This window comes from Myripristis murdjan, chromosome 17 (genome assembly GCF_902150065.1).
Source record: "Myripristis murdjan chromosome 17, fMyrMur1.1, whole genome shotgun sequence".
Classification (NCBI taxonomy): Eukaryota; Metazoa; Chordata; class Actinopteri; order Holocentriformes; family Holocentridae; genus Myripristis; species Myripristis murdjan.
In genome coordinates this window covers 29,736,792-29,762,483 of record NC_043996.1, presented here as the reverse complement: position 1 = coordinate 29,762,483, position 25,692 = coordinate 29,736,792, and the positions used below count along the sequence as shown (strand labels likewise).

The following is a 25,692-nucleotide window of genomic DNA, read 5'->3' as shown; positions in this document are numbered from 1 at the left end:
CTGGTAGCTGCAGCAAAATACATCTATCTCACATCGATGTTTTCCATATAGAGAGCGACACACGACAGTGAGGAAGGAAAACGGTGATTGTTAGCCCTTCATGCAACAATATCCCTACATGAGGAGACTGATTATTAATCACACACCCTTCACGCTCATCTCCATATTGGATTTGCACTCTTTTCAGTCTGGTAGGTTATATAGCAGCGGTTCTCCACCTGGAGGTCCAGACAACCTGAGGGGCTGCAGGGCGCCCACAGGAACTTCAAGATGTTTGATAGAATCAGAGAAACAGGTTTCTAAAATACACTTTTAAAAAAAAATCTGTGTTATGTGTTTTATTTTTTTTTTTTAATGTGATGTAGTGGCTCCCTGGGTGTGATGTGCTGCTGATCCACAACACTGGATTTGTATCTTTCAATTCACTTAAACAGCAAAACAGCTCCCAAAATAACACTTTTAGCACAGAAAGCAACACCCGTACTGATGATTATGACAATATAAAAAACAAAAAGTCTCGGTACCCACTTTTTTAAGTGTAATTACAATGATTTGTGAAAGCACTATTACATTGTTTCTTCCTGGTGTAAGGATACTATGTGGAACAGACTCTGTCTGCCGGATCTACTTTCTAATTCAAAAAGGAAAAAGGTCATTGTACCTTTTTTTTTTTTTTTTTAATGTAACTACAATTATCTGAGGAAGCACTATCGGGTTGGTTCTTCCTGGCGCAAGGTTACTATGCAGAAGTTTCCTGCAGAAGCTACCTGCCAGATCTACTTTCTTTCTTTTTTTCTTTTTTTTTTTTGTTATATTGGCAAAATCTGCTTTGCTCGTGTCTGTTTATGTGCTAGAAATGTTATTTTGGGAGCTGTTCTGCCACACTATGGAAGTGAATGGAGAGACATGAATTCAGTATTCTGGTGTGCTGTGGTAACATGCTGGTGTCATAACTTACAGAGTGACTGAAGTAATTATTTACAGCTGTGCTATTCAAAATTGCCAAGAAATGATTGGAGTGTGTACCATTTAGATCAGTGCTTCTCAAACTTTTCTCAACAATGTTTCCCCTTTTGAGTTATTTTTTCAGCCAAGTTCCCCCTGACCAGTGGTAGAAAAAAAATCCATCCATCAGCGTCTGAAACGGCGTCCTGATTATGATGATATTTTGTTGTCTGTATCTTCTGTGGCGCTTTCACATCTCACACATCTCAGTGTGAGTCTGGGGTGACCTGCCTCTCCTCACATTTGTTTTAATGTCCCACCTTGGGGTCCAAGAGGGCTAAAGAGACATACATTTTGAATAATTTCAACAGCATCTAGGTCACTGAGAATGATGAACCTGTAGAAAGCCAGAAGCCCACATCATAGCGGTCAAAAAGCATATCCTTTGAAATTTTATCATATATTTTAAGACTTTTTGCATTTTAGCTATGTTATTTAGCCAGATTATACTGTAATCCAGAATAAAACCACTTTATCTGTTGTCATGGTAACATCAGATGTTGTGAGCTGCTCTCTTGAATGCAACCACCTGCTGAGCTCAACCCTGTTGTACGTGAATTAACCCAGAGAGGGAAAATAAAAAGTATGTTAACAGTCTTACAAAATTTTGCGAAGCGTGCACAAACTCTGACATGCAGACTGTATTTTGTGGACAGGAATAATTAAAGATTATGTTCCTCCGCCACACCACTTGACACACCATTTTTACATGTTCATCAAGTGAAAAGGATAGGCAGCTAACACTTTGACTGAAGCCCGGGTGGCAAGAAACACAGTGGAAAATTGAGACTTGAATCCGAGCTGCTGGAGTTGAAGGTAAATTTATCCACCCATCTGCCCCTCCGACTTCCATGCCGTCACGCCGAGGCCCCACCAGCTGACCAAGCCGACTGTATGCTAATGCTAATGCTAGTGTTCTCCATGCAAGAACTCAATTCATTTGGCAGAAGAGGACGTTAATGCGGCAATGCTTCTTGTGGCTTTCACCCACTTCTCATTTTCAAGAAGTAACGTTAGCTGTCCGAAAATATCTGCTAACAATATCTGCTTTTGCATTTCCCAAATTATATGATCCTCCACTTTATACAGCTTTTCTTAAAAAAAATTGTTTCCATAGGGTTATAGCTATATAATAATGTCACATTGGCTGGACAAACCACTTGCTACTACTAGAAAATATTCCCGGAAGCAACACAGCCATGGTCTTACAGAAATCTGTCAGCTACAGCGGCGCTTGGTGGTCACTGTCCACCATGCCACTTTAATAGAAAACAACTACTCCCTGTGTATTGTTATGTCTCCTCTATGTAATCCTTTCAAGGTGGCAAAACATATTTCTTTTCCACTTTCCGTGCACATAACGCGACAAAGACCTCATTCATCTCGTGAAATTTGGTGAGCGCGGGCTGTCAGAGTTCACAGTTGGGGGTGTTTGCTCCTGTGAGAGGGGGGTCACGACTGGGCCAGGCTTTGTTTTGGACGGGGGTTACAAGCTGAAAAGGCTGAGAACCACTGTCATATAGCACATCAGATCCCTCGGAACCACAGGAAATTATTATTACCACTTTCAACTCCTCTCAAGCAACAAAATCAACCTCGATAATATTTGCCAAGTTTTACCTAAATAGCAGTACAGTTTTAGTTGGTGATTCAGCTAAAACAACACACAAATTACATTACCTGTTAACACAATACATGGAAAGCATTAAAAATCCCCAAATCTGAATTCCATCTTGAATATAAATAACCTGATCTAACTCCCCTTTGATATAATCTTCAAATTGTGACAGGAGATCAAGAAATAGATAGAAGTGGAACCATTTGTCCACCAGGTTTCTGTTCCTGTGGACAGTTATGATGCCATCCTCTTTAGTGAAAATGGAAAATTCTGGAGAAATTTTCTCAAGCGCATTCAAAGCAAAGCACTCCATGTTTTTGTTGTTGTTGTTGTTGTTGTTGTTTTGAGCCGTTATGGCGGGTAGCAGTCCCAGAACTCGTGGCAAATGCACTGGCAGAAGCCGTAGACCATGATCATGACGAGGCTGGCGGGGACCAGGCTCACCAGAAGCACCCCGAGGGTCGTCCTCTGCATGATGAGCAGGTAAACCCCCATGGGCAGGGAGCTGAAGTACAGCAGCCCCAGCAGCCACACCAGCGCCCGGGCCGAGGTCTGGCACAGCAGGGCCGCACAGTTCCACACCGTCCACCTCTGCGTGACGGAGGCCATGGAGTCCAGACTGGACGAGCGGTAGCCCCGGCCCGCGGAAAGCCCCAGAGAGTTATGGGACTGTCGGTGAAAACGGAGGTCCTGGCTGGAGGCGGGCGCGGGAGGAGGCTCCATGATGGTGATGACCACAAAGTTAGGGGAGCCTCGGATGGACGAGTAGGTGGTGGTGGCAGTGGAGGAAGAGGAGGAGGATAGGGACGCCGAGGGGTTGCTGCCCATCAGCGAGCTCAGGCGCCTGGGGCTGAGCAGCAGCTCGGCGCTCCCCTCCTGGTGGAAGTGGAGGTTCCTCTGGTTCCTGCTCTGGAGGGCCAGCGCCGCCACCAGGTTACAGTCGTCTGGCAGGCTGCTCGCCGCCTCACCCGGAAGCCCGGTGACATAGCGGCAGAACGGGCACACCACGGCGTTCGGAGGCGACTCGCCCAGGTCCAAGATCTTGGCCAGGCATTTGGCGCAAAGACGGTGACAGCACTCGAGCACCTTGGGCCTGCGACTCCCCAGGCTGTACGGGCAGTAGCAGATCTTACACTCCAGCTCCTCAGTGCTCAGCCTGTCCGCGCTGCCACCTCCTCCACCACCTCCTTCCTCAGTGCCCTGCAGCTGAATCATCATCCTTTCTCAAAGTGCTGTCCCGTCCCTTCTTGTGATCAACAGAAAACTCCAACTGGCAGTCCGGGCTCGGCGCTGAGTGACATGGTGACGTTCCCATAGATGGAGATAGTGACAGCGATCCACTCCACAGATGGTTTGGGGGTCATTGCGGTTGCCCGACCTGCTCCTGTGCTCTGTGTGTGTGTATGTGTGTATGTCTGTGTGTGTAAGAGAGAGAGAGAGAGAGAGAGAGTGCAATGGAAAGAGAGAAAGAGCAGAGTGAGTGAGAGAGAGATTTGTGGGAAACCCCTAGTGAGTTCTGGCCCCGGGTTTGCCTGCCTCTAAGCAGTTGGGGTAACTGTGCTTCGTGCCAGGCAAAAAGCCTTTCATGGGCCGCATGGAGAGCGAGCAAGCAAGAGAGAGAGAGAGAGAGAGAGAGAGAGAGAGAGAGAGAGAGAGAGAGAGAGATAACTGTTAACACAGCATTAGAAGAGAACAAACAGAGGCGAAGGGATAACAAAGCAGAGCCTGTACAAACCAGAGCTGGAATTTTCGAGCCTACTCTTTTGTTACTCAGTGAAATTCAGTCCAATTAGTGGCTCACCCCCTAAACACACACACACACACACACACACACACACTACCTCTTTGGCTTTGGTGCCCTTAATGATGCATGCATGTGTGTGTGTGTGTATATGTGTGTGAGTGAGAGAGAGGGACAGAGACAGAAAAAGACAGAGTGACTGTGCATGTATGCATGAGAAAACATGTTAGTGTGTTTTTGTATGTGTGTGTATGAACAGAGTTGCATGCAAACTTGAAAGTGCGTTTGTGGATTTGCATGAGGATGTTTGTGTGTGTGTGTGTGGAGGTCTGTAAGTGTGTATGTAGCCTACATGTGCATGCAAAGACAAGCGCGTGACAGCGTGTCTGTATCCGTGTGTATGCGTGGAACATGCATCGTTGCATCATCTGCGTTGCGTGGTAGTATTACATCGATATCGTGTTACGAAACCAAAAATATCATCTGAGATTGTGGAAATCATGGCGATATGTGTTGTGTTTTCCCGGGTTTAAAGGCTGCATTCGGCTGGGTAGTGTTGAAAATAAAACTGACGAGAGAAAGCTGGCGGTGGCGCTTGGAGAGGATTAATAATCTATTCCAGGGGGTTTCAAAGTGGGGTCCGGGAACCCCAAAGGGTCCTTGAGGGTCGCCCAGTGGAGCCTCAGCAAAATGAGAAATGGTTTCACTTTAATTTAAATGTTGGGGAAAGGTGTCTGCATGCAGCCTGAGCGTTAACTAATGGAATAAAGTGATTAGCAAATTAGAAAAAAAAAAAAAAAATACAGGAATATTAGTAAAAAATTTGATTTTTTTTTTATATGTAAATCACCATAATATTGTCAAAACAAATACAAGAGAATTATCAGAATAATTACCTGAAACTTAACAAAAAACAAATAAATAAAATAGAACAAAATTAAAACAAGAATAATTACTTATAATATTTAAAATGGTGTATTTAGTCAGATTTCCTGTGTTCAAATGCTTTCACTAGTATTTTAGTGTGGGGGACAACATGGTTATTTCTAAGTGTGTGTGTGTGTGTGTGTGTGTGTGTGTGTGTGTGTGTGTGTGTGTTGGGTGGGTGGGTGGGTAAATGGGGCATGTCCCCTTTGTCCCATCCATAAATTTCTCCTATGGTTTGTTCGGTCATCATAGCCGTAATATTGATAACTGTTCATCAAACATGTCTTGTGTGTAGATCCCTTATTAAAGTATCCATATGGCCCAGCCTCGGTATAAATATATAACTAATCTGCAGCAGGGCCGCATTTGTTTGAAAGCTCGACTTCATCCTGCTGCTCAAGAAACCACTCGTGGATTTGCTTGGCGGTGTGTACAGACACATTATCATCATGTTACAGCTTCATATGACTCGCCTGCAGGTCATTTTGATAACGGTGATGTATTTCAGTCTCCTGTTGATGAGGCCCGGGAAAGAAACAACAACAAAAACAAAAACCGTGCGGGTGTGTGTGAGGAGAAAGTGGAGCAGGTCATTGTTGGGGATCATGGTTTGGCACCGAGCTGTGATCTGGATACCCGGCCAGCACAGCGCACCCCGCACTGATAATGGGAGGAAAAATGGGTCATTATTGCTTTGTAGTCCAGATTTTGCCCATTACTCTCCAAGATGGCATTTATTCTGACTCCATCATGTGTGGCAAAGAGCATCATCGACTGTTTAGCGCACAGTACACGCTGCACTTTGCTCGGGTCAGCCCGTGCAGCTCCCATACCAGTTAATTACTTTCCCATTACAGAAAGATCAAAAACAAGTTAAAAAGAACAAAACAAAGCAAGAGATAGAAGAGGGGGAAAAAATGCAAAGGGAGGTCTGGATTGCTCGATCTCCACAGAATGTATTATGTATTTATTCCTGTGACACACAGACACACAATGAATGATTCATTTGCAGATTTTGTCGTTGAAATTAATCCATTTCTCCTGTTTCTCTTGACATTGTACCTGTGAGGCTCTTATGTATAACCCTAACCCTATAATATTATAAAAAATAATATTCAGAGAAAAAAACTAAGAATTTATGAAATTAAAGTCATAAATTTACAAGAAAAAGCGTAGAAATTCTGAGATTAATTTGGAAATGTATGAGAAAAAAACATAAATTTAGGAAAAGAAATCTCAGAAAAGTAGTTTTTCTTCTGCTACAGGAGTTACGGAAAAAAACTTTTTTTTTTGAGTTTATTCTTCTAAATTTGTGAGTTTTTCTCCTACATTTGCGACTCTAATCTTGGAAATTCAGATTTTTTTTTTCTCAGAATATGACCCTCGCCCCCAGCTCCATACTTTTTTCTCCCTACAATGGCCCTAATATGCTGTTTTATTTTGTTGTCCTATAACATTTCTGTCAGCACTGCAGTATTATCAAAGGTAGTACTAATTACATTGGCTGTTGTTACCATAACTCTGTATGCACTTTGCATACTCGTACTTGAGTATTTTCAAGAGCCACTTTATGTTTTTACTTTAACTACGGCATTTAGCTACTTTTAAAAATCAAAAAAACATTCCTGAGAAAAGATTTTGTCATTTCTCATGTGTTTTTCCACTCCAAAGCAGCTTTGAACTGAAAGAATTACATGGTAGTGGAAAAAAAAAAAAAAAACACATGGAGCACTGGTTTCTTTCTAAAAACAAACCCACTGTCATTCTGACTGCATGTTACACACTCTCGTTTTTACTTTTGCTGAGGAGGGGAAGTTCACCTTTTCTTGCACTTCAGTAAAATATCAGGGTTTAAAGCAACAGTTCTCCTGCTTGTTTCCTCTGTCTCCCTCTCTCCCTCTCTCTCTCCCTCCCTCCCTCTCTCTCTCTCCCTCCCTCCCTCTCTCTCTCTCTCTCTCTCTCTCTCTCTCTCTCTCTCTCTCTCTCTCTCTCTCCTCGCTATAGGAGCTTTGCAGTTGCATCACAAATCTTCCAGCACCACCTGGCTTCCTCACATGGTTTAATGAGTAATCAGTTGACATCTATTTTCCTCCACAGAGCCTCAGTGAGCAGCTCCAAGGTGCAGATCCTCATGCCATAAAAACCTCATGCGCCATTAGTGTCACCTGATAACACAAGGAGAGCACCAAAAACACCTTTGTTCAACAATTCAAAGAGAAATAATGACATTGTTACCGTGTTATTATACGCCAATATAATGTCTTATATTGTGCAGAACTGTAACCCCTCCCGGTCACACCTGGCTGGTCTGTTTTGGGTAGTTTTATGTAGTATGTATATTTTCATGAGAATAATAAATATGATTTGTATTCTCTGTCTCCCTGTATTCAGCACAGTGTTGTATAGCAATAATATCTAATGTGTATGCAATATATTACCAGACATGGTGGGAGGGAACATTAATTTTACTATACAGAGGGTGACCTTACTGTTAATACTGGAAGCATAGTATACAAACATCATATCAAAACAATAAGTAATTTACCTGTGGTATTATTACAGAGAAAAAAATAAAGTACATCTATGTTACTGTAAATTATCTGATGAGGGAAACAGGAATATTATAGGAATATTAGACTTATTTTTGTTTTTGAGGAGCAGATAACTGCCTCAGAATAATAATGACGTCATACCCCAACAGTAGCCACACACACACACACACACACACACCTACCTGACGTCAATGACCATAACAAAGCAGGCGGCGCTGGTGTGGTCGTCAAGCGCCATGAAGTTCGGCCGGATACGACAGGAAGTCTGTTTCCTTTACTCCTTCAAAATAAAAAAGCAAGCGGCTGGAGTGTAAACAACAGCAAAAACAGTATGAGCTCAGTCAGTGGAGTCAGTGAAACGGCAGGAACAAGAGATCTGTATCAAATATATTTTCATGCAAAGCAGATTCCGCCATAAAAATAGGCCGACACTTAATTCTTAATTTTCATGAGGGTCAGTTGGACAAAACAAAGGATGGCAATTTTCATTTCTTGGAATAAAATGAGTCCAAATTTGATTCTGTGGATGTTATTATTGTCACATAAGCGAAAACAGGAGAAATGTAGGCTATCTTAACCAACGCTCCACATAAACAGATGACATATTTTCAACTGTTTATCAGCTTTACCAATCTTAATAACTCATTAGGGATCATTACCGTAGGCTGAATTTGTCTCACAAACGTTAGTCTGTTAAGGTTAAGTAGCTGTGGTGGGGAATGGTATTAGGTGCGGGGATTTTGCCGGGTTTTATGACTTGTTTAGGTTAAATTAAATATTTTATTTGACCGTATCCTCAGATATATGTAGGTTATATATATTTGTTTACACTTTCAAATTTTGTAGACATTTTATTGCATTTTATAGCTTGTAGACTTTATTTATTTTCCCTCATTTTCAGATCATTTTAATGCAGTTTTTTTCTCTCTGATTTTCTGGTAATTTTCTTGGAACTTTTTCGTTTTTTTTGTGCCAATTTTCTGGCCAGTTTCGTGATTATCACCATTATTGTTATTATTAGTAATAGTAGTAGTGATAGTAGTAGTAGTAGTAGTATTGTCATTACTTTTATTAATTTATGGTAATTAACGCGTCAGTTTCTTACTAATTAGCTCATCGCCATTTCCCCATATTTTTGAGGAAACCAAGTGAGCGTCCTCAAGCTTTAAAGGGTTAAAGAGCTGCTGAGACCATGGGGCTTTTATTTTGAGGATCGTGACAGGAAGTGGCATCGTACATCCCGTCAAACTTGACAGTGGAGTCTGGAGCGGCGGAGCGGAGGGCCCCGGTCGTTTTCCATGGATAGCCGGGACGCAGGAACCGACGTCGGGGAGGATGGTGGCGGGCTGCCGGGGCCGGTGAGCCAGGCGCACCGCGGGGAGCCGGCGGCATCAGGCCGGTCGGCGGGGCGCATCTCCCGGCTGGTGAACTGGAGCAGACCATGCAGGACTTCAGCCCTGCTCGCTGCAGCCAACACGGTGTTCTGGTAGGCATCATGACGCAGGGATACTGAGTCACAGTTGGATGAGAGCGAGCCGCTGCAAAATAATAATAAAAATAACAATAACATGACTATGTATCGAGCCTCACTCCAATAAAACATCACCATAATGTTCGGGGCTTATAATGTGGAAGCTGCTTAATACTGAGCTCATTTACTGACCACATCCTGCTAGGGTATCGCTTTAATATTCCTATAATATCTGTATGTTTTTAATGATAAAATACCCCAATACTGTTCATACAGGAGCATACAGTGTGCAGCTGGATTCAATATTGATTCAATCTGTGCTCATGGGTAGGCTTTTATTTTGTTATTATTTATTTTATTTATTATTCACTTTATTTCCTCTTATTTGGCATTGTATTTCTGTTTTGTTATTTATTTCTTATTTTTCTATATATATATATTTTCATTTTATTTATTTATTTATGGGGGTTGGGGCTTTCTCATATTTTCATTTATTTATTTACTTTTTTAAAAATAATTTGTGGCAATTTTACTGTTGTTTTCTTGCTTTTTCCCCCAGTTTTTGGGGGCTAAGTATGAGGTAATTTTCTTGCAGTTGAAGTTTTAAATATATAATGTATTTGAAAGTGGTTCAGACTTACAGTGACCTTCTGACACTTTACCTGCCAGGGCGTCACTACAGTTTCTCTACAGCAGCAGCAGCAGTTTCCAGTGACCTTGCTGGACTTAATAGGATTTTTATTATTATTTTTAGTATTTTTTGATGATACCTGCATCATAAACATATTACACAGGGTTACTTGTGTTCTTGAATGTTTGAGAATGTGCCTGGTTTACTTTAATATTATGTCAGATGCTGCTTTGTTTAATAACAGCAAGATGTTTTGTTGTTGTTGTTGTTGTTGTTTATGGCTCAGCTGTACATGCTGAATGGACGTGTTGAAGCGTACAGCAGTAAATAACTTAAGGCTGCTGCTGCTTATGTTGCGTGAAAAAAGGGGAAGGATCAGGCCAAATAACTTTTACTTCTTCCTCCCCTTATCATTATAACTTTCTCTTCATTATTTTTTTCTCTTAATTTATTTGGTGATACATATTGTGTCTGTTTGGTTTTGTTTGTTTTTGTTGGTTATGCTACATGCTCAAAAACATGGGAAAAAGGCGATTTGGAAATTTGCAATAATTAAATAAAAGACATGAACATTAGTAAAAATAAAAAAGCAATAATAATAATAATAATAATAATAATAATAATAATAATAATCACCAGAAGATTGACAAAACAAATATGAGAAAAAAGGACAAAAGACCTGAAAAATAGAAAAAATTAAGAACATCAAGGAAACTACATGTATAATAAGTAAACCATGTATAATTATTAAACCAGCATCACTGATCTGACATTTAAATATATCATATTTTAAATATATTGAAATGTCAGATCAGTGACGCTGGATTTACATCAGATTTCTGGTCTTGAAATGCTCTTGCGCTCAGACGCCTTCAAAAACATTTAAACCATCCCTCATTTTGCTGAGGAACCTCTGGATACCCATGTCAAGGACCCCTGGGAGTCTCCAGACCCCACTTTAATTCTAAGTGCAGTATCAGTGTTTCCAGTCTCAAAGGGCTTTACATACTTCCTGACTTAATCCTCATAGTGAGCTGGGAAAAAAATCCACCAAAAAAAAGAAAACCGTCAGCTGTGACGGGGACATGGGAGGAGCTCAGAGAGAGGAGAGCCCATTCCTGGCCACACAGGTGTGCAAGAGCTGCCGACCCAGGGAGCCAATTAACAAACCCTCCTGATTACAGGTGTGATGTAGCAGTGAATAACAAGATGATGAGAGGAGGACGTCCCATATACACTCAGTGTCCACTTTATCAGCTCGACCTGTACAATCTAATCTAATCCAGGGCTACTCAACTTAAGATGGCTAGGGGCCACTCAGCAAAATTCAGCTGTGTCCAAGAGCTGCAGGCTGAATAAAAGACTGTCCTGCAATGATTAATGATGAAATGATCAAGTTACAACAAAATGAGGCTTCATTCCCAAAATGTGAACAGAATGGGCAGCTTGCTCAGAGGTTAATACTGAAATTAGGCCATATCACACTCCCTAGGAACATTAGAAAATAAACAGGCTTCATTCACAAAATGTTAGTGATAGAAATGGTTTTCCACAGACTGAAAGTAAATAATTAGATAGAATAATAATATTTTTATTATATGACAGTGGCGGGCTGCATAAAAATGATGCATTGGCCGCATGTGCCCCCCGGGCCTCGGGTTGAGTATCCCTGATCTAATCCAATACAATCCAACTGTTGTGCCATAAAGTTTCCTTTCCTGCTGCCTATAATGCTCAGCTTTTCTTGTTGTCACAGTAATAGAGGTGTTCATTCACTTCTATGTTTGGCATTGAGCTCACAGTTAGTGCTGCTGTTGGACTGGACTGCACTTTACTGACAGCTGTTTCCACTATTCTGTCCCCACTCATTGTATATAAACAGGGAGGACAAAAAATTAGAAACACCTCTCAACATAATGTAGTCCAGTACAAGACCTCTGCAAACTATCATAAAACTGCACCATAAAGATGAAAATTGTTGTAAATAAAGTTGTTTTGCAGGCCTGCAGCCCAGTGAGAGCCGGGCTGCCAGGTAAATAGCACGAGCTAATCTATTTGGGTCAGCAGCTGTTTAACGCAGCCCCGTGCAACAGGCTCAGGCCAGGTTTTGTAAAGATTAGCAGCTCAGCTCACTGACTGGCTGTAAACAGGCGCAGCAGGAGAGTCAGGGACAGGCTGACCATCGTCACAGTGCAGTCCACGAGTCCACGCACACGGCTGAGAGCGGCGGCCGTATAGCAAACAGGTCAGACCACACATCACACGTGTGGGCTGTGATGTGAGTCTCTGAGTTGGATTTTAATTCTCATTTTAACAAGGTCATAAAAACATCCTTCATTTATCTCAGGTATATCGCAAAAGTCAGACTTTTTTTTTTTTTTTTTTTTTTTTTTTTAACTCAGAAAGATGCTGAAGACCAAGACCAGCAGACTCAGGAACAGTTTCTACCCACAAGCCATCACTCTGATAAACACTTAATCAGACTCAACATTCCCTGTGACATCAACAACCTGTAACCTCCACTGTACACACTGATTTATTCTAATTATACTGGTAGCCTCAACAGTTTCCTAACATACACTATATTACCAAAAGTATTCGCTCACCTGCCTTTACTCATACTATGAACTGAAGTGCCATCCCATTCCTAACCCATAGAGTTCAATATGATGTCAGTCCACCTTTTGCAGCTATTACAGCTTCAACTCTTCTGGGAAGACTGTCCACAAGGTTGAGGAGAGTGTTTATAGGAATTTTTGAGCATTCTTCCAAAAGCGCATTGGTGAGGTCACACACTGATGTTGGTCGAGAAGGCCTGGCTCTCAGTCTCCGCTCTAATTCATCCCAAAGGTGTTCTATCGGGTTCAGGTCAGGACTCTGTGCAGGCCAGTCAAGTTCATCCACACCAGACTCTGTCATCCATGTCTTTATGGACCTTGCTTTGTGCACTGGTGCACAGTCATGTTGGAAGAGGAAGGGGCCCGCTCCAAACTGTTCCCACAAGGTTGGGAGCATGGAATTGTCCAAAATGTTTTGGTATCCTGAAGCATTCAAAGTTCCTTTCACTGGAACTAAGGGGCCAAGCCCAGCTCCTGAAAAACAACCCCACACCATAATTCCTCCTCCACCAAATTTCACAGTTGGCACAATGCAGTCTGAAATGTACCGTTCTCCTGGCAACTTCCAAACCCAGACTCGTCCATCAGATTGCCAGATGGAAAAGCGTGATTCATCACTCCAGAGAACGTGTCTCCACTGCTCTAGAGGCCAGTGGCGGCGTGCTTTACACCATTGCATCCGACGCTTTGCATTGCACTTGGTGATGTGTGGCTTGGCTGCAGCTGCTCAGCCATGGAAACCCATTCCATGAAGCTCTCTGCGTACTGTACTTGGGCTAATCTGAAGGTCACATGAAGTTTGTAGCTCTGTAGCAATTGACTGTGCAGAAAGTCGGCGACCTCTTTGCACTATGCGCTTCAGCATCCGCTGACCCCTCTCCGTCACTTTACGTGGCCTACCACTTCGTGGCTGAGTTGCTGTTGTTCCCAAACGCTTCCATTTTGTTATAATAGAGCTGACAGTTGACTGTGGAATATTTAGGAGCGAGGAAATTTCACGACTGGATTTGTTGCACAGGTGGCATCCTATGACAGTTCCACGCTGGAATTCACTGAGCTCCTGAGAGCGGCCCATTCTTTCACAAATGTCTTGTTTCACAGTCTGCATGCCTGAGTGCTTGATTTTATACACCTGTGGCCAGGCCAAGTGATTAGGACACCTGATTCTGATCATTTGAATGGGTGAGCGAATACTTTTGGTAATATAGTGTATCATCATGGTCAATACATATCTTAGCACTCTCTATATACTGTATTTATTCTTTTTACTCCATATCCACTCCATGTTTATATCCATATCCAATATTTATTCCAGCATCTTTGCACTCTGCTCCATTGCACTATTGTCTGCTTCTTGACATTTTCCATCAGCTGGTAGTTTTTTTGGTTTGTTAGTTTGTTTGCTTTTTATTCTTACATAGATACATATTTAAATTTAGATGTGCACATAGCGGTAATGTTGGTTTACCGTCCTTATATCTAATTCTGTGTAAGTACATGAGAGCAGTGGATGTGACCAAAGTCAGATTCTGATTCTGATTTTGATTCTGATTCTGAAATCCTCATCCACGCCTTTATTACCAGTCGTGTAGACTACGGTGGTTCCCTCTTTACAGGTGTACGGTAGTTTTAAGCAAAACTGAACTTTAGTAGAGATCTTTGTGTAAGTGTTTTTTTTTTTTTTTTTTTTTAAATCTAACAGTGACATTCATGCAGTAACCCTGAAAGCAAACCTGACCTCTGGTGTAGTGTGTGTGTGTGTGTTGTCCGGCTCCCTGGGTGTGATGTGAGTCCACATGGTGCTGAAATCTTCTCATTAGTTGCTGAACCACAACGCTGGATTTCTGTTTCTCCTTTCACTTACACAGCAAAACAGCTCCCAGAATAACACGTTTGGCACAGGAACAAATGCAAACAAAGAGGATTATGACAATATAAAAAACAACAAGTCCTGGTTCCCAATAGGCCGGTAACTTGGCCATTTTGGCACAGATTTCTTAGCTTTTTGCAAAACAACTAAATGCCGAGTCAGTTAAGGTAGCTTCCAGTTTAAGAAAAAAAGGTCTAAATTGTTTGTCACAGTTATGTTGTGGTGCAAAATTAAGCAAATGCATGTAGCGTGCACAGAGCAGATCCAGATGTGACGCTGATCGGTTTCCTCCCGGCAGGTTTGTGGCCTTCAGCTCCTTTCGAGTCTACAGCCTCGTGGCTCTCCTCCTCGCCCTGCTGCTCGTCATTTTGACCGTCAGAGACTTCGTCCTGTCCAGATCCACAGGTAACACACAGCTCCTTCACTGTCCTCCATGCTAAATAAAACCTGGCAGCAGGATGGCGTACCAGTTTCCATCCCTGCGTTTTGGGTTGTGATCTGGAATCAAAATAAAAAATAATCAAAATGAGAAATGAGAAATCTTAATAAAGTATTTAGATGAAACTTTACCAAATCAAGCATGTATTTTCCCTTTTCGATCAGGGGTGTTGGTTCACTCTTCACTATTGATTGACTTTGACAGCAAATAAACAAACATTTTTATTTGCCTAATGTGGTAAATTATTCCTGGTGGGTCATGACAGTGCCATCTGTTTGTCCTGCTGCTGCCTGATGACAATAAATTTTCACTTTATCTTTATTCTGTGATCATGAGACAAACCACAAGATCAAATTTGGACTCACTGAGGTTAAGGCATAGCAAGTCTCACAAACTGCCATCTGCAGCTGATGGTCAAGCTGGCAATGCAGCATTTCAAAATAAAATGGATTGGCTGTTGTTGCGAGTCGTAATCTGAAATGCTCTGTTTATGTTAAAGTATGTCGATGAAAGTCCTGCTTAGCGTAGCTTTAAATGTACAATAAAATGTGAACTTGGATCATTGAGAGCAAAGGATAGTGTTTGATTCAAGCTGCCAGCTGAAATTCAAAATGTGGAAATATTCACTCAAACTGTGCTAAGATAAAATGTAAACTGTATTAGCCGCTTTACACTTGAGATGCTAGTGCATTATCTGGCTATATGTGACCATACAGTACTTAATGATGATGAATAATAGATTTCCTCTTCTTCCACAGGAGCTCAATTATGGCGCAGCATGACTGGAAGGTAAGATATTGTTGTGCATATGTGTGTGTGTGTGTGTGTGTGAGAGAGAGAGGGACAGATTGAACTGTTGCACAAAAGCCCAGTTGGGCAGGTATTTCTCAATGCCCCTGACCTCTGCGCTGCGAGATCACCAATATGCCAACCATATGTCATCACTCCTCAAATTCATGAATAAAAGAATCTGAGCAGACCCGTCTCCAGCGCCGGTTGCTATGGAAGCAGTAGCCGATGTTTATCAGGCAACACAGACCTCGGCTCAGGTCCTGGAGTCACGAGTCCGATGTTGAAACTCAACTGAGGGCACAGAAACTCGAGAGGGGGAGACCACACTGAACCAGTGTTTCTGAATTGATTTATTTACACCCTAAAACTGTAATTTGAATAAGACATTACTGACATACCTCATGTCAGTAATGTCATGTGTGAAATTTTTTTTGATGAGAGTCAGATTTTAAGGGTTAGGGTGAAACTTTCGGGCCTGGTTCAGGGTTTTTGGATAATAGGCGTCAATTAGTTATGGCAAGACATGGCAGCTGCCATACTGGGAATCAGGTTTATGCACACAATCTGCACTCACTCAGGCTTGGTTGTCTATGAGGAGAAAACAGACCTCTGATTGGTCCATAATTTGGCCTTCAGTGAATACGAATGTCAGTGGGTGAACTTCAACAGCGTGTTATGGAATCTGCTTTAGATGAAGGCCCAACAGCAAACAGCACAAATGATGTCTGTGACTGAAATCAGCCTGTGTGGTCGGACTTTGAAATTACAATAAATTCACTTATTTTGTGCCAAATCTGCCTTTTGCCTTGCTGTGTCTGAAACACCCCTTTAGCATGGAATTCAATGCGTTTCTTTATTTTCTTTATTTAAACAAATGACTAATGATAATTAGAGGTCCACTCTCTGTCCATGGTGCTGAAATATGCGCCAAAATACAAACAATTAAAGTTGTTTTCTGTGCTCTCTCTAAGTCATGCAAATATTCAGCAGTGTGAATGCGAGAGAGATGCTCCCTTCTGTTCTGGCTGCTCAAAGACTCAATCATGCACTTAATACCTTAAAATTTCAATTATTCAATCACTGAATTCAATCATTGAATCTAACTGCCCTATATTTGGGACAGCTGTCCTGCCTTTAATTGCTTTGGTACAAAACTGTTGTTCAGCAAAGACAGGAAATACTATCAAACTACTGAAAAATTGTTGGATTGTTGTAGACCCGACTTGTAATTGAGACCAGCCTTTATTTGTCAAAACGTGTCGATAGAACCAGCCAGTAAAAGGGACTCAGCTTTTAAATTAAGTTTAAGGTAAGCTCATATTTTTCAAATCCCGTCCCTTGGCTTTTGCGGAAACAACACACACTTTGACACTTTGTTGTCGAGCGTCGTCTCTCCATCACCTGATTGTTAGTTTAATAGTTGAGGTTTGACTGGATGCCTCCCAGTATCATGTGAGGGTCTGCAGCGCTGATGGATCACACATGGCTGGTTAATCCAATCCCATCATTAATGTCCAATCACTGGGACTGCGGCATGTGATGCCCTCTCATATGTTGCAGCTCGAAGTTGAAAATCAGAAGCTCATGTTGCTCATGTACAATGTGGAAACACTGTACCCGTAAAAAACAGTTATTTGTGGTCTTAGAAAAAAAGCCCAAAGGTGTATAAAAGTTTTGCTGCTTTTTTTGTTGCAGTTAACAACAGATTTCATTCTGAGCATGTATTTTTAAAATGTGATGTTCAACTGTAACTGACTCTTTTGCTCATAAGTAGCCCCTCTGGCCACTAGTGGCCATTTGGAGGCATGGCACACAGGATGCTGAGGATCAACGTTATGCCCTTTCTGCTAAAAAAAAAAAAAAAGTTCTGCTTCTCAAATTGGTTTGGTTCAAGTTTCTTGGAACCAAAGGGCAAACAAAGGAACTGGCCGGTGTTTCGACCAGTCCTTCTGTCTGCAGCACAGAGCCCTGGAATATTAACCTACACAGTCTGAGCCTGACAGGGTTCAGATTGAGAATTAGAAACTCTAAATCATGCTGGTACTTTAGTCAGTGTGCTGATTCTGTCCTAGAGAAATGAGCAGGATGTGACGGGAAAAGCGCAGTTGCTGCCCACAGAAAGGCAAACATAAAATGTTTTTATTTGCTTATGCAAATGTGAGGGGATCTCTGTTTAGTGTTGGCAGAAACATGCAAAACGGTTCAAAATTTGCTGGACAAACTGCATGTGTGGTCTGCCATACCGCTTGACTGTGTGCGGTGCTTTGCATCTTTGACGCTGCATGTAATTTTTAGAGTTTGAACAATAGTCATGTGAATAACTTGTATACAGGTGTCTATGCATTAATGCCACTGATTCCAGAAATGTCAATGAAAGAAGTACAATTTCCAGATTCTCCTTCAGTTCTTTATCAGAGCAGAAAAAGAAAAAACAGGAAAGCTGATGTGCCAGCATGGCTGAAATATGCTTTTAACCTTTCACGTCTATGAAATGCATTAAAAACAGCACATTCTGAAAATGAAGTAACCCTGCATGGTGCGGCCTGTGTTACTTGTTCAGTCGTCTTACTGTTGATTTACTAAGCAGAGTATTTTCTCTGACCGGATGAGAGCAGTGGCTTAGTGACTTCCAGAGATTTCACAAAGCTTTTTTTTTTTTAACCACTTGGTGGAGCCTTGTCCTCAGTTCAGTCCACTAGAGGAGGCTTTGTTCAGATGACAATATGAAGGACATTCAACATCCTCCATACAGCCTCAAATATCACACTATACATATGAGCCTGATAATTACAACACGTGATGCTTTAGTGCTATTTAAATTTTACCTCAAGGATCAACTTTGACATTTTCCTCTATTCAAATCTGACACCGCAGGGCAGACCTTACATGCTTTTGCTGTTTGATCACACACATTAAAGACAATAAGGTCGCTGCAGGTCGTTGTACCACACCTGGAAATGTTGGTAATGTCGTAAACTAAACCTTAAAGAATAGTTGAAGTCCTGCAACAAAAATCAGACGTGATGTTACATTGTGGCATCCTATTACATTACTATTACAGCAGCACACTGGAACTCAGTGAGCTCTTTAGAACCAGACGTTCTTTCACAGATGTCTGTAAAGGCAGACTGCATGGCTAGCTGCTGGAGGTCATACACCTGTGGCAATGGCACTGAATGAAACGCCTGAATTCACTGATTAAGAGCTGTGGCCCAGTACTTTTGTCCATATAGTGTACCTGTCCGATGTAAACACTCAGGTCAGACCTACATACTGAGGTGATTCTAAGCTGCAAAATAACTTGGGACACTAACAAACAAAGTGTTACCACAATTAGTTACTTCCGCCCCCGCTCACTTCTGTGCATACCATTCCTACTGGGGAAATTACTGACCCATTTGGCTGACCCAATCTGGTTTCCCAGTTCCTCTCTAAATCCAGAGATTACGGCAGGCGGCTGGCTGCGTAGGCGGGGTGGGGTGGGGGGGGGCGGTATTGGGTGGTCGTGTGGGTCGCCACCAGACCTCAGTTCGCCTGCCTGGCCTCCTGCCCTCATTTGGAAATAGGGCGATGTGTTACTCGATGCCGCTGCAGATAATGTGGCCCAGGTGGGGTTCAGCGGAGGCGAGGGGGATTTGCGGGCGCCAGGGTGGATACAATACATCTGTGTTATATAACTGACAGCAGGGCGATTACAAGCCAGGGCCGGTTCAAAGTGAGGTTGGGGGCATGCAGACACATGATGATACCACCGCACCAGCTGGGTTTCCATCCGAAGGTAATTATGGTGTACAAAATTAGAAATGCTGAATCAAAGTGGAATAATGTGTCAGGGTTTTATCAAATCAAAGTTCTTACAGTACATGTAGTTTATGTCTCTAAAGAAGTTATGTGATGAACTGAGACGGACATGCATCTTCTCAGTGAAGGATGCTGAATAGTTTGGCATCAGTGTGAAAGTGCTTTTGGACTTTTGGACTGAAATGTCTAATATCCGTCCATCATGACCTCCACAAATGTCAGATGTGTTGTAAACATGTGTCACCCTCAGATGGTGCAGTAGCATAACACTTGGTTTCCTCTTCATATTCCATCAAAATATTAAAATATCTTTTTTTTTCTGGTGGCTGTATTTTGTATTTGATTCACATTAATTCAGCCGATGTAAATATGTGTATTTTGCATTTAAATTTCTGGGACCGCTTAGAAATTGTCACACTCGGATGGACTCTTAGGGCCCTATCTTGTGCCACCCGCTATCCGCTGCCACTACCCGCTACCCGCAAATTGCGGATTTAGGAGCTTCCGCTATCCCTAAACGGTATCTTGCGCCACCCGCTACCCGCTATCCGTTATGCCGACTGCATCATTTGCGCCTGGAGGTGCGTCAGTGGGCGTGTTTCATGCGCTATCCCTAAAGTTGCTATCTTGCGCACACTCTTTAGGGATAGCGGATAGCGGGTGGTCAGGACCACCCGCTATCCGCTATCTCTAAAGTTTGGGCTGTTAGGAGAGCGCGCCCAGGCGGCTTCAATGCGCGCCCCGACGGAGCCTCGCCACGCACACGGTCGGACTGATACCAGGACACCGCCGGAATGGACTGAGTATATTACTCATATAGACTGTTTAGAGGAAAGACTGTTTTAATTGGACACTTATGCCAGCACGTTTTATTGTTTTATCATAAGCCAGCAGCTGTGCTGTATTTTATTTTTAATATTTTATTTGCCCAATCTACCTTGTCAATAAATTAGTTTACACATAGTTCCACCTCTGCCTCTTGTGTGTGTGTGGTGTGACCCGGGGATTTTACTCAATCAGTACAACCTTGTGACACGTCCACTTGGACACATGTGGCTCCACCTCCCGAATTAACTCGCCTATAATATAATATATCATATGTATATAAAGCCAACTTGCTTTAGCCTCAGTAGAAGCCCTGAGAAAATCTACCTCCCTCTCTCCATCGCGGGTTTAGGATTTAGGATTTAGGATAGCGCATCCTGCCCTTAAAGGCAATGGCACCTGGCACACTGGTTGGTTTAACTGGCGTAACGCCCAAAACACGCCTATGCATAATATAGCGGGTAGCGGAGGTGTTTTGCGGATAGCGGGAGGTGCACAAGATAGCAATTTTACGGGGGAACGCCTCTTCCTAAATCCTAAATCCGCAAATAGCGGGTTTAGGGAGTCTGGCGCAAGATAGGGCCCTTACTCTCTTGATTTGATGCATTTCCTGTTGGAACAGGAAGTTTGGGCGGGACGTGGTGCAGGGAAGGATCACTCACAACAGCAAAACCAACAGGATCTGAGTTTGAGAGAGAAAGGCAATTTTATTTGAAGGGATGAGGTGGATGAGAGAGGATGATTAAAAATTTGTGAAGGCTTTATGGGTTGAAATTTGAATTTACAGCCACTAGTGCAGGATGATGATGTCACTGTTTAAGATGCTCAGTTGTAAAGGAAGTAGAAGTCATGTGAGGTGATTTAATGGAGACTTTAAATGAAGGGGGTGGGAAAAAGTCTTTGTTCGTTTCTGATTCTGTACTGGATCTAAAGGCTGTGACTAAAACGTGTCCAGGGTCTAGTGGCTGCAGAGAAAGATCACAGAATAATTTATCTGCCTTGACAGCAACACCTCCTCCTCTAATGACTTTACATGCAGTCAGAGAGCTTCAAACCAGAATGTAAATGGTTTTGTTCGAAAATACTGACATTTATCTATCTCTCTGTTTATCTTCCTATATACCCAGCCCTCCCCTGTCCTCTTCCTCCTCATTCCTCCATCTCTCCATCTCTCTCTCTCTCTCTCTCTCTCTCTCTCTCTCTCTCTCTGTGTGACATTTGGCCGGCCGGGTGGGATTGTTGTCATCTGCTGTTGTCTGTCAGAGGTGTCTTGTGGGTAATTGTGAGGCAAGCTCAGGGCAATTCTCGTGGCAAGGGCTTGTGGGAGATTAGCCGACGGCCCAGAATGCCAGCTGACAGCTGTGGCGTCTGAGCCAACAGTGAGTGTGTGGAGGAGAGTGTACGCGCTTGTGTGTGTGTGTGTGTGTGTGTGTGTGTGTGGTGGGCTGATGGGTGTGGGAGGTCGTATAAGGTAGTAATGGCTGTTCTGGAATCAGCGAAACCACTTAAAATTCCAACCTGCATGAGGGAGGTTGTTGTAAAACTGTGCTCCAATCAATTAACTTTAAAAAAAAGAAAGAAAAAGCTGGGAGCTACTAAAGGTGCACTGCATAAAATTGCAGAGGGTCAACTGAAGTGAGGACAGTTTAAACTAAAAAACAACAACAACAACAATCACAACAATAACAAACAAAAACAAACAGAAAAACAGTGTGAGTCATGAGTCAGTCAGATTAACATTTCTTAGAGGCCGAAAGATCGAAAGCCAGGAGTAAAACAAAAACAAAAATTAGTAATTGAGTAATTTGTCCACCTTTAATTAAATGGAAAGCAGCAAAAATTCTCACAAATTTATGAGAAAAAAAATCAAATATTTTAAGATTGTAAAGTCACAAATCCATGAGAAGAAAATCAGAAAATAGATTTTCTTATACTTTTTTTTCAGTCAAGGCTCCACATGTGCTGCCCCCTGCTGGCCATGTCTCAGGCCTGCAGCTGATCACCTCAGCAAATAGGAACAAGGAGATCCTGCTGATCTGAGCCCAGAATCAGCAGATTGTTTTCCTCTGAATCGGCCCAAGTCACAGCAACGTCTCTTCAGAGTCCAGATGCTGAGGAGGAGATTGGGGTTCTGGACTCAGACCAGCAGGATTTCCTCCTGACTGGATCCCACAGGAGGAGAACAAACTAGTTCTAGGAGTTTTTTCCTCATAAATTTATGTCTTCAATCCCAGAATTTTCACATAATTTTTTTTTCTCATAAATTTAAAAATTTCATCTTGGGAAGTTTTTTATTATATATATATATATATATATATATATATATTTTTTTTTTTTTTTTTTTTTTTTTTTAATCTTAGAATATTATTGCCCCTACCTCAGCTCTGTGATTTTTTTTCTCCTTACAATGACCCTAATAAGCCGTCGTAATTTTCCCCGTCCCTGATTGTAAAGGACTTACGGCCACAACAGGTCGGTCTTTGTTGTGTGAATTTTCCCCGAATGCCAGCTTTGAAATCTTTTCTTCTGTTTCTGAGAGCTGGACCTCCGTGAACTCGTGCTGAACAGAGAGAGACAGCCGCCACCGCTCTCTTCATATTTGTGTCTTTCTGCGTCTCTCTGTCTCGCTTGTGGTTTTTTCCATGTGGGACCGGGAGACGAACAGCAACAGTGATGAAGAAATAAACTTGAACCTGATCAAAGTTATTTATCAAAAATACTGCCAACACAAAATCAGAGGCCAGCAGTTTTTATACATATTTCTCTACATCTCCCATTCCTCTGTACACACACACACACACACATACACACACACACACACATACATCGAGTTGTCACAGGAAAACACAGACAGACACTTGTACTCACGTACACACATTTAAACACACAAATACCCACACATATACACACATGCATGCTTGCACCCATGGAAACACACACACTCACTCCTGCACAAACACTCACACACACACACACACACAAGTTTGAGCAGGTGGTGTGTTTCCAGTGATGCAGCCAAAGTGCTTGTTGTTGTTATGAATCATGTTTATCTTCACACACTTCAGCGCCCCCTCTCTAACCCCCCCAACCAAACATACACACTCGCAAAAACATGTTTCCATGTCTTTCACACACACACACACACACACACACACACACACACACACACTGCAGCAACGTCACTCAGCATCTTCTGTCATAGAAAACACACCAGCCTCTAAAAGCGCCTGCCGTCACCTCCTCCCCTCCTTTAATCGCTCCAACACACTCCCGTCTCAAAATGACATCATCTCTTTTCTCTCTCCTCGTCTGTCGTGGTGCCTTCAACACGTTCAACAAGTCGCCACGAGTGAAGCTCATTTCCTTGGGAGCTGAGCGACCGGTCTGCCGAGAGGGGCCGAGTGTCACCAGCCGGCACCAGATGGATTTCACCGCTTCCTTAATGGACGAGAGCTTGAGTGCAGCCCCTGATTACAGCTCCACAGGACGCTGCAGCAGTGGCTCTCAAACCTTTTTCAGAACCTGATCCTGAGGAGATTCTCTTGTTTCTGTTTCTGCTTCTTCTTCTCTTCTTCCTCCTTGTTTCCAGCTGTATCGCTGCTACGCTTCAACCACTGATCCACTTTCTGTTTTTTTTTTTTTTTTTTTTGGTCATAGTGAACAAATGTCCTTGCTCGACGACCGCGGCAGCAGATTTAAACCACAAACACACATCTGACACCTTCAGGAAACCCAGAGGGAAAACTGAAGATAAAATGTACTTTATCAAACTGACATTTACATTTGTCATTGAACTGATTGCAGCACAGGCTAATTATTTTTGGAGTAATGCATAACTGATATTTTTTAAATTAGTCTTTAAAAAATCTCATGTACCCCCTGCAGTACTCCAGTGTACCCCTGGGGGTAAAAGAGATACCTTTTTAGAGGTACCAGCAGTTGCTTTTCTGTTTTCTGGGAAGGGTTTCCCACTCTGAGTATGACATAAATCAAATGTCTCCCATCTTAATAAAGCAAATTACACACCAACCGTCTTGGTTGTGGCGCCAACAAAACACTCGAATGCACCCAAAGTACAAAACTACAAAGTAGTAGCGCTCAGTTACCAAAACACAAAAACAGAATCTGTGGGCTAAATAAGAGAAATCAAACACTGCCAGACATTTTAATTCCAACCTAAATGTCAGTTTTGTGACCTGAAATTCATCAGGCAGTATTTCAAAACCAAAAGTTGTTCTTGTTTGTAAAACATGTTTAGGTAAGCCAGTGTGTGCTTTCATGTTATCATGTGGCACAACAGGCGTCCACTTTTCCAAATGGTGGACTTTTGACTTGTCACACGTCTTGAACAACAACACACATGACATGATTTTTATTTTCAGTTTCAGACACTTGAAGCACTTCAAAGCACGCGTCATGCCTGTAAATCAGGACGAACTCTGTACGTGTGTTGTGTGTTTGGTGTGTCGGCTTTGAGGAAAGGACTCGGTGTGCTGGGGTTGTGAAACCTGACACCAACTCTTGCGCATGTATGTGTGTTTGTGTGTGTGTGTGTGCATGTGTGTGTGTGAGAGAGAGAGAGAGAGACAGTTAAAAAAAGAGAGTTCATGTTTCTTTGTGGGTGTGTTTAGATAATTTAGCTGTGTATGAGTGTAAAATACAGAACAAGAGAGAGAGAGAAAGGAGAGATAGATTTGCATACTGTATGTGTGTGTGTGTGTGTGTGTGTGTGTGTGTGTACGTGTGTGTGTCAGAGTATCTCTTAGCAGCTAGGATGACACAGCTATTTCCCCCAGTGCCGGAACCAATGTATTCCAAAGAGGCGTGGCATCGCGCCGTGGAGCCAATCAAAACTCTCGACACGGGGAGGGGCGGAGGGGTGTGGCTAATAAGGCAAGTGCTGATTGGACGGCGGCCAGGCGCTGGAACGGCATCAACAAACCAGCCATGTGTGTTTCATCACAGTCAGCTGAAGTGAAGTCACTTTGATTAAAAATATAAAAGGAGGGCAGTCATGCTTGTTTTTTTTTTTTTAATCACACTCTCCTTTTATTATTTAGTTATTGTTAGACTTGTTGCATTGTTGCTTTGAAGTGACATTATGACCTTAATGCGCTTTAAAGGGAAAAAAAATCTTAATTGTTATTTTTTTTGGGGGGGGGGGATTATATATCTGTTTCTATTGGCGGCCTATCAGTTTGTCTTATTAGTTTTTCTGTTTTTTAAAATTTACCTGGATGTCTCTTCACTTACATAACGCCGTGTTTTCCTGCTGACAGAACATCGTGTTCACCGCACAGCTGACGTGCAGCAACCAAACTGCTGTTTGCACCAAAGAGCTCACATTTGCGCAACTTCTGAGAAAGCCCGAGTCCACCTGATATGTCGTCAACACGCCGGGA

General features: G+C 42.4%; 2 protein-coding genes across 2 annotated transcripts in view; one reads left to right on the top strand and one right to left on the bottom strand.

Moving 5' to 3' along the window:
- Positions 1-2,108: 2,108 nt before the first annotated feature.
- rnf182 (ring finger protein 182) lies at positions 2,109-3,841 on the bottom strand. Its single transcript, XM_030074765.1, has one exon. It carries the CDS (start codon positions 3,839-3,841, stop codon positions 2,975-2,977), a length of 867 nt encoding a protein of 288 aa, XP_029930625.1. The 3' UTR covers positions 2,109-2,974.
- A 5,242-nt stretch (positions 3,842-9,083) lies between these two features.
- retreg1 (reticulophagy regulator 1) overlaps positions 9,084-25,692 on the top strand; it is a 32,200-nt gene continuing 15,591 nt past the window's right edge. The window contains exons 1-3 of the mRNA XM_030074206.1: positions 9,084-9,329; positions 14,732-14,838; positions 15,631-15,661. Coding sequence (XP_029930066.1) covers positions 9,142-9,329; positions 14,732-14,838; positions 15,631-15,661 — 326 coding nt within the window. The 5' untranslated portion in view covers positions 9,084-9,141. The remainder of the gene's footprint in view (positions 9,330-14,731; positions 14,839-15,630; positions 15,662-25,692) is intronic.

Excerpts from the sequence above, each read along its gene's own strand:
- rnf182 (XM_030074765.1), bottom strand. The coding sequence starts at position 3,841 with ATGATGATTCAGCTGCAGGGCACTGAGGAAGGAGGTGGTGGAGGAGGT.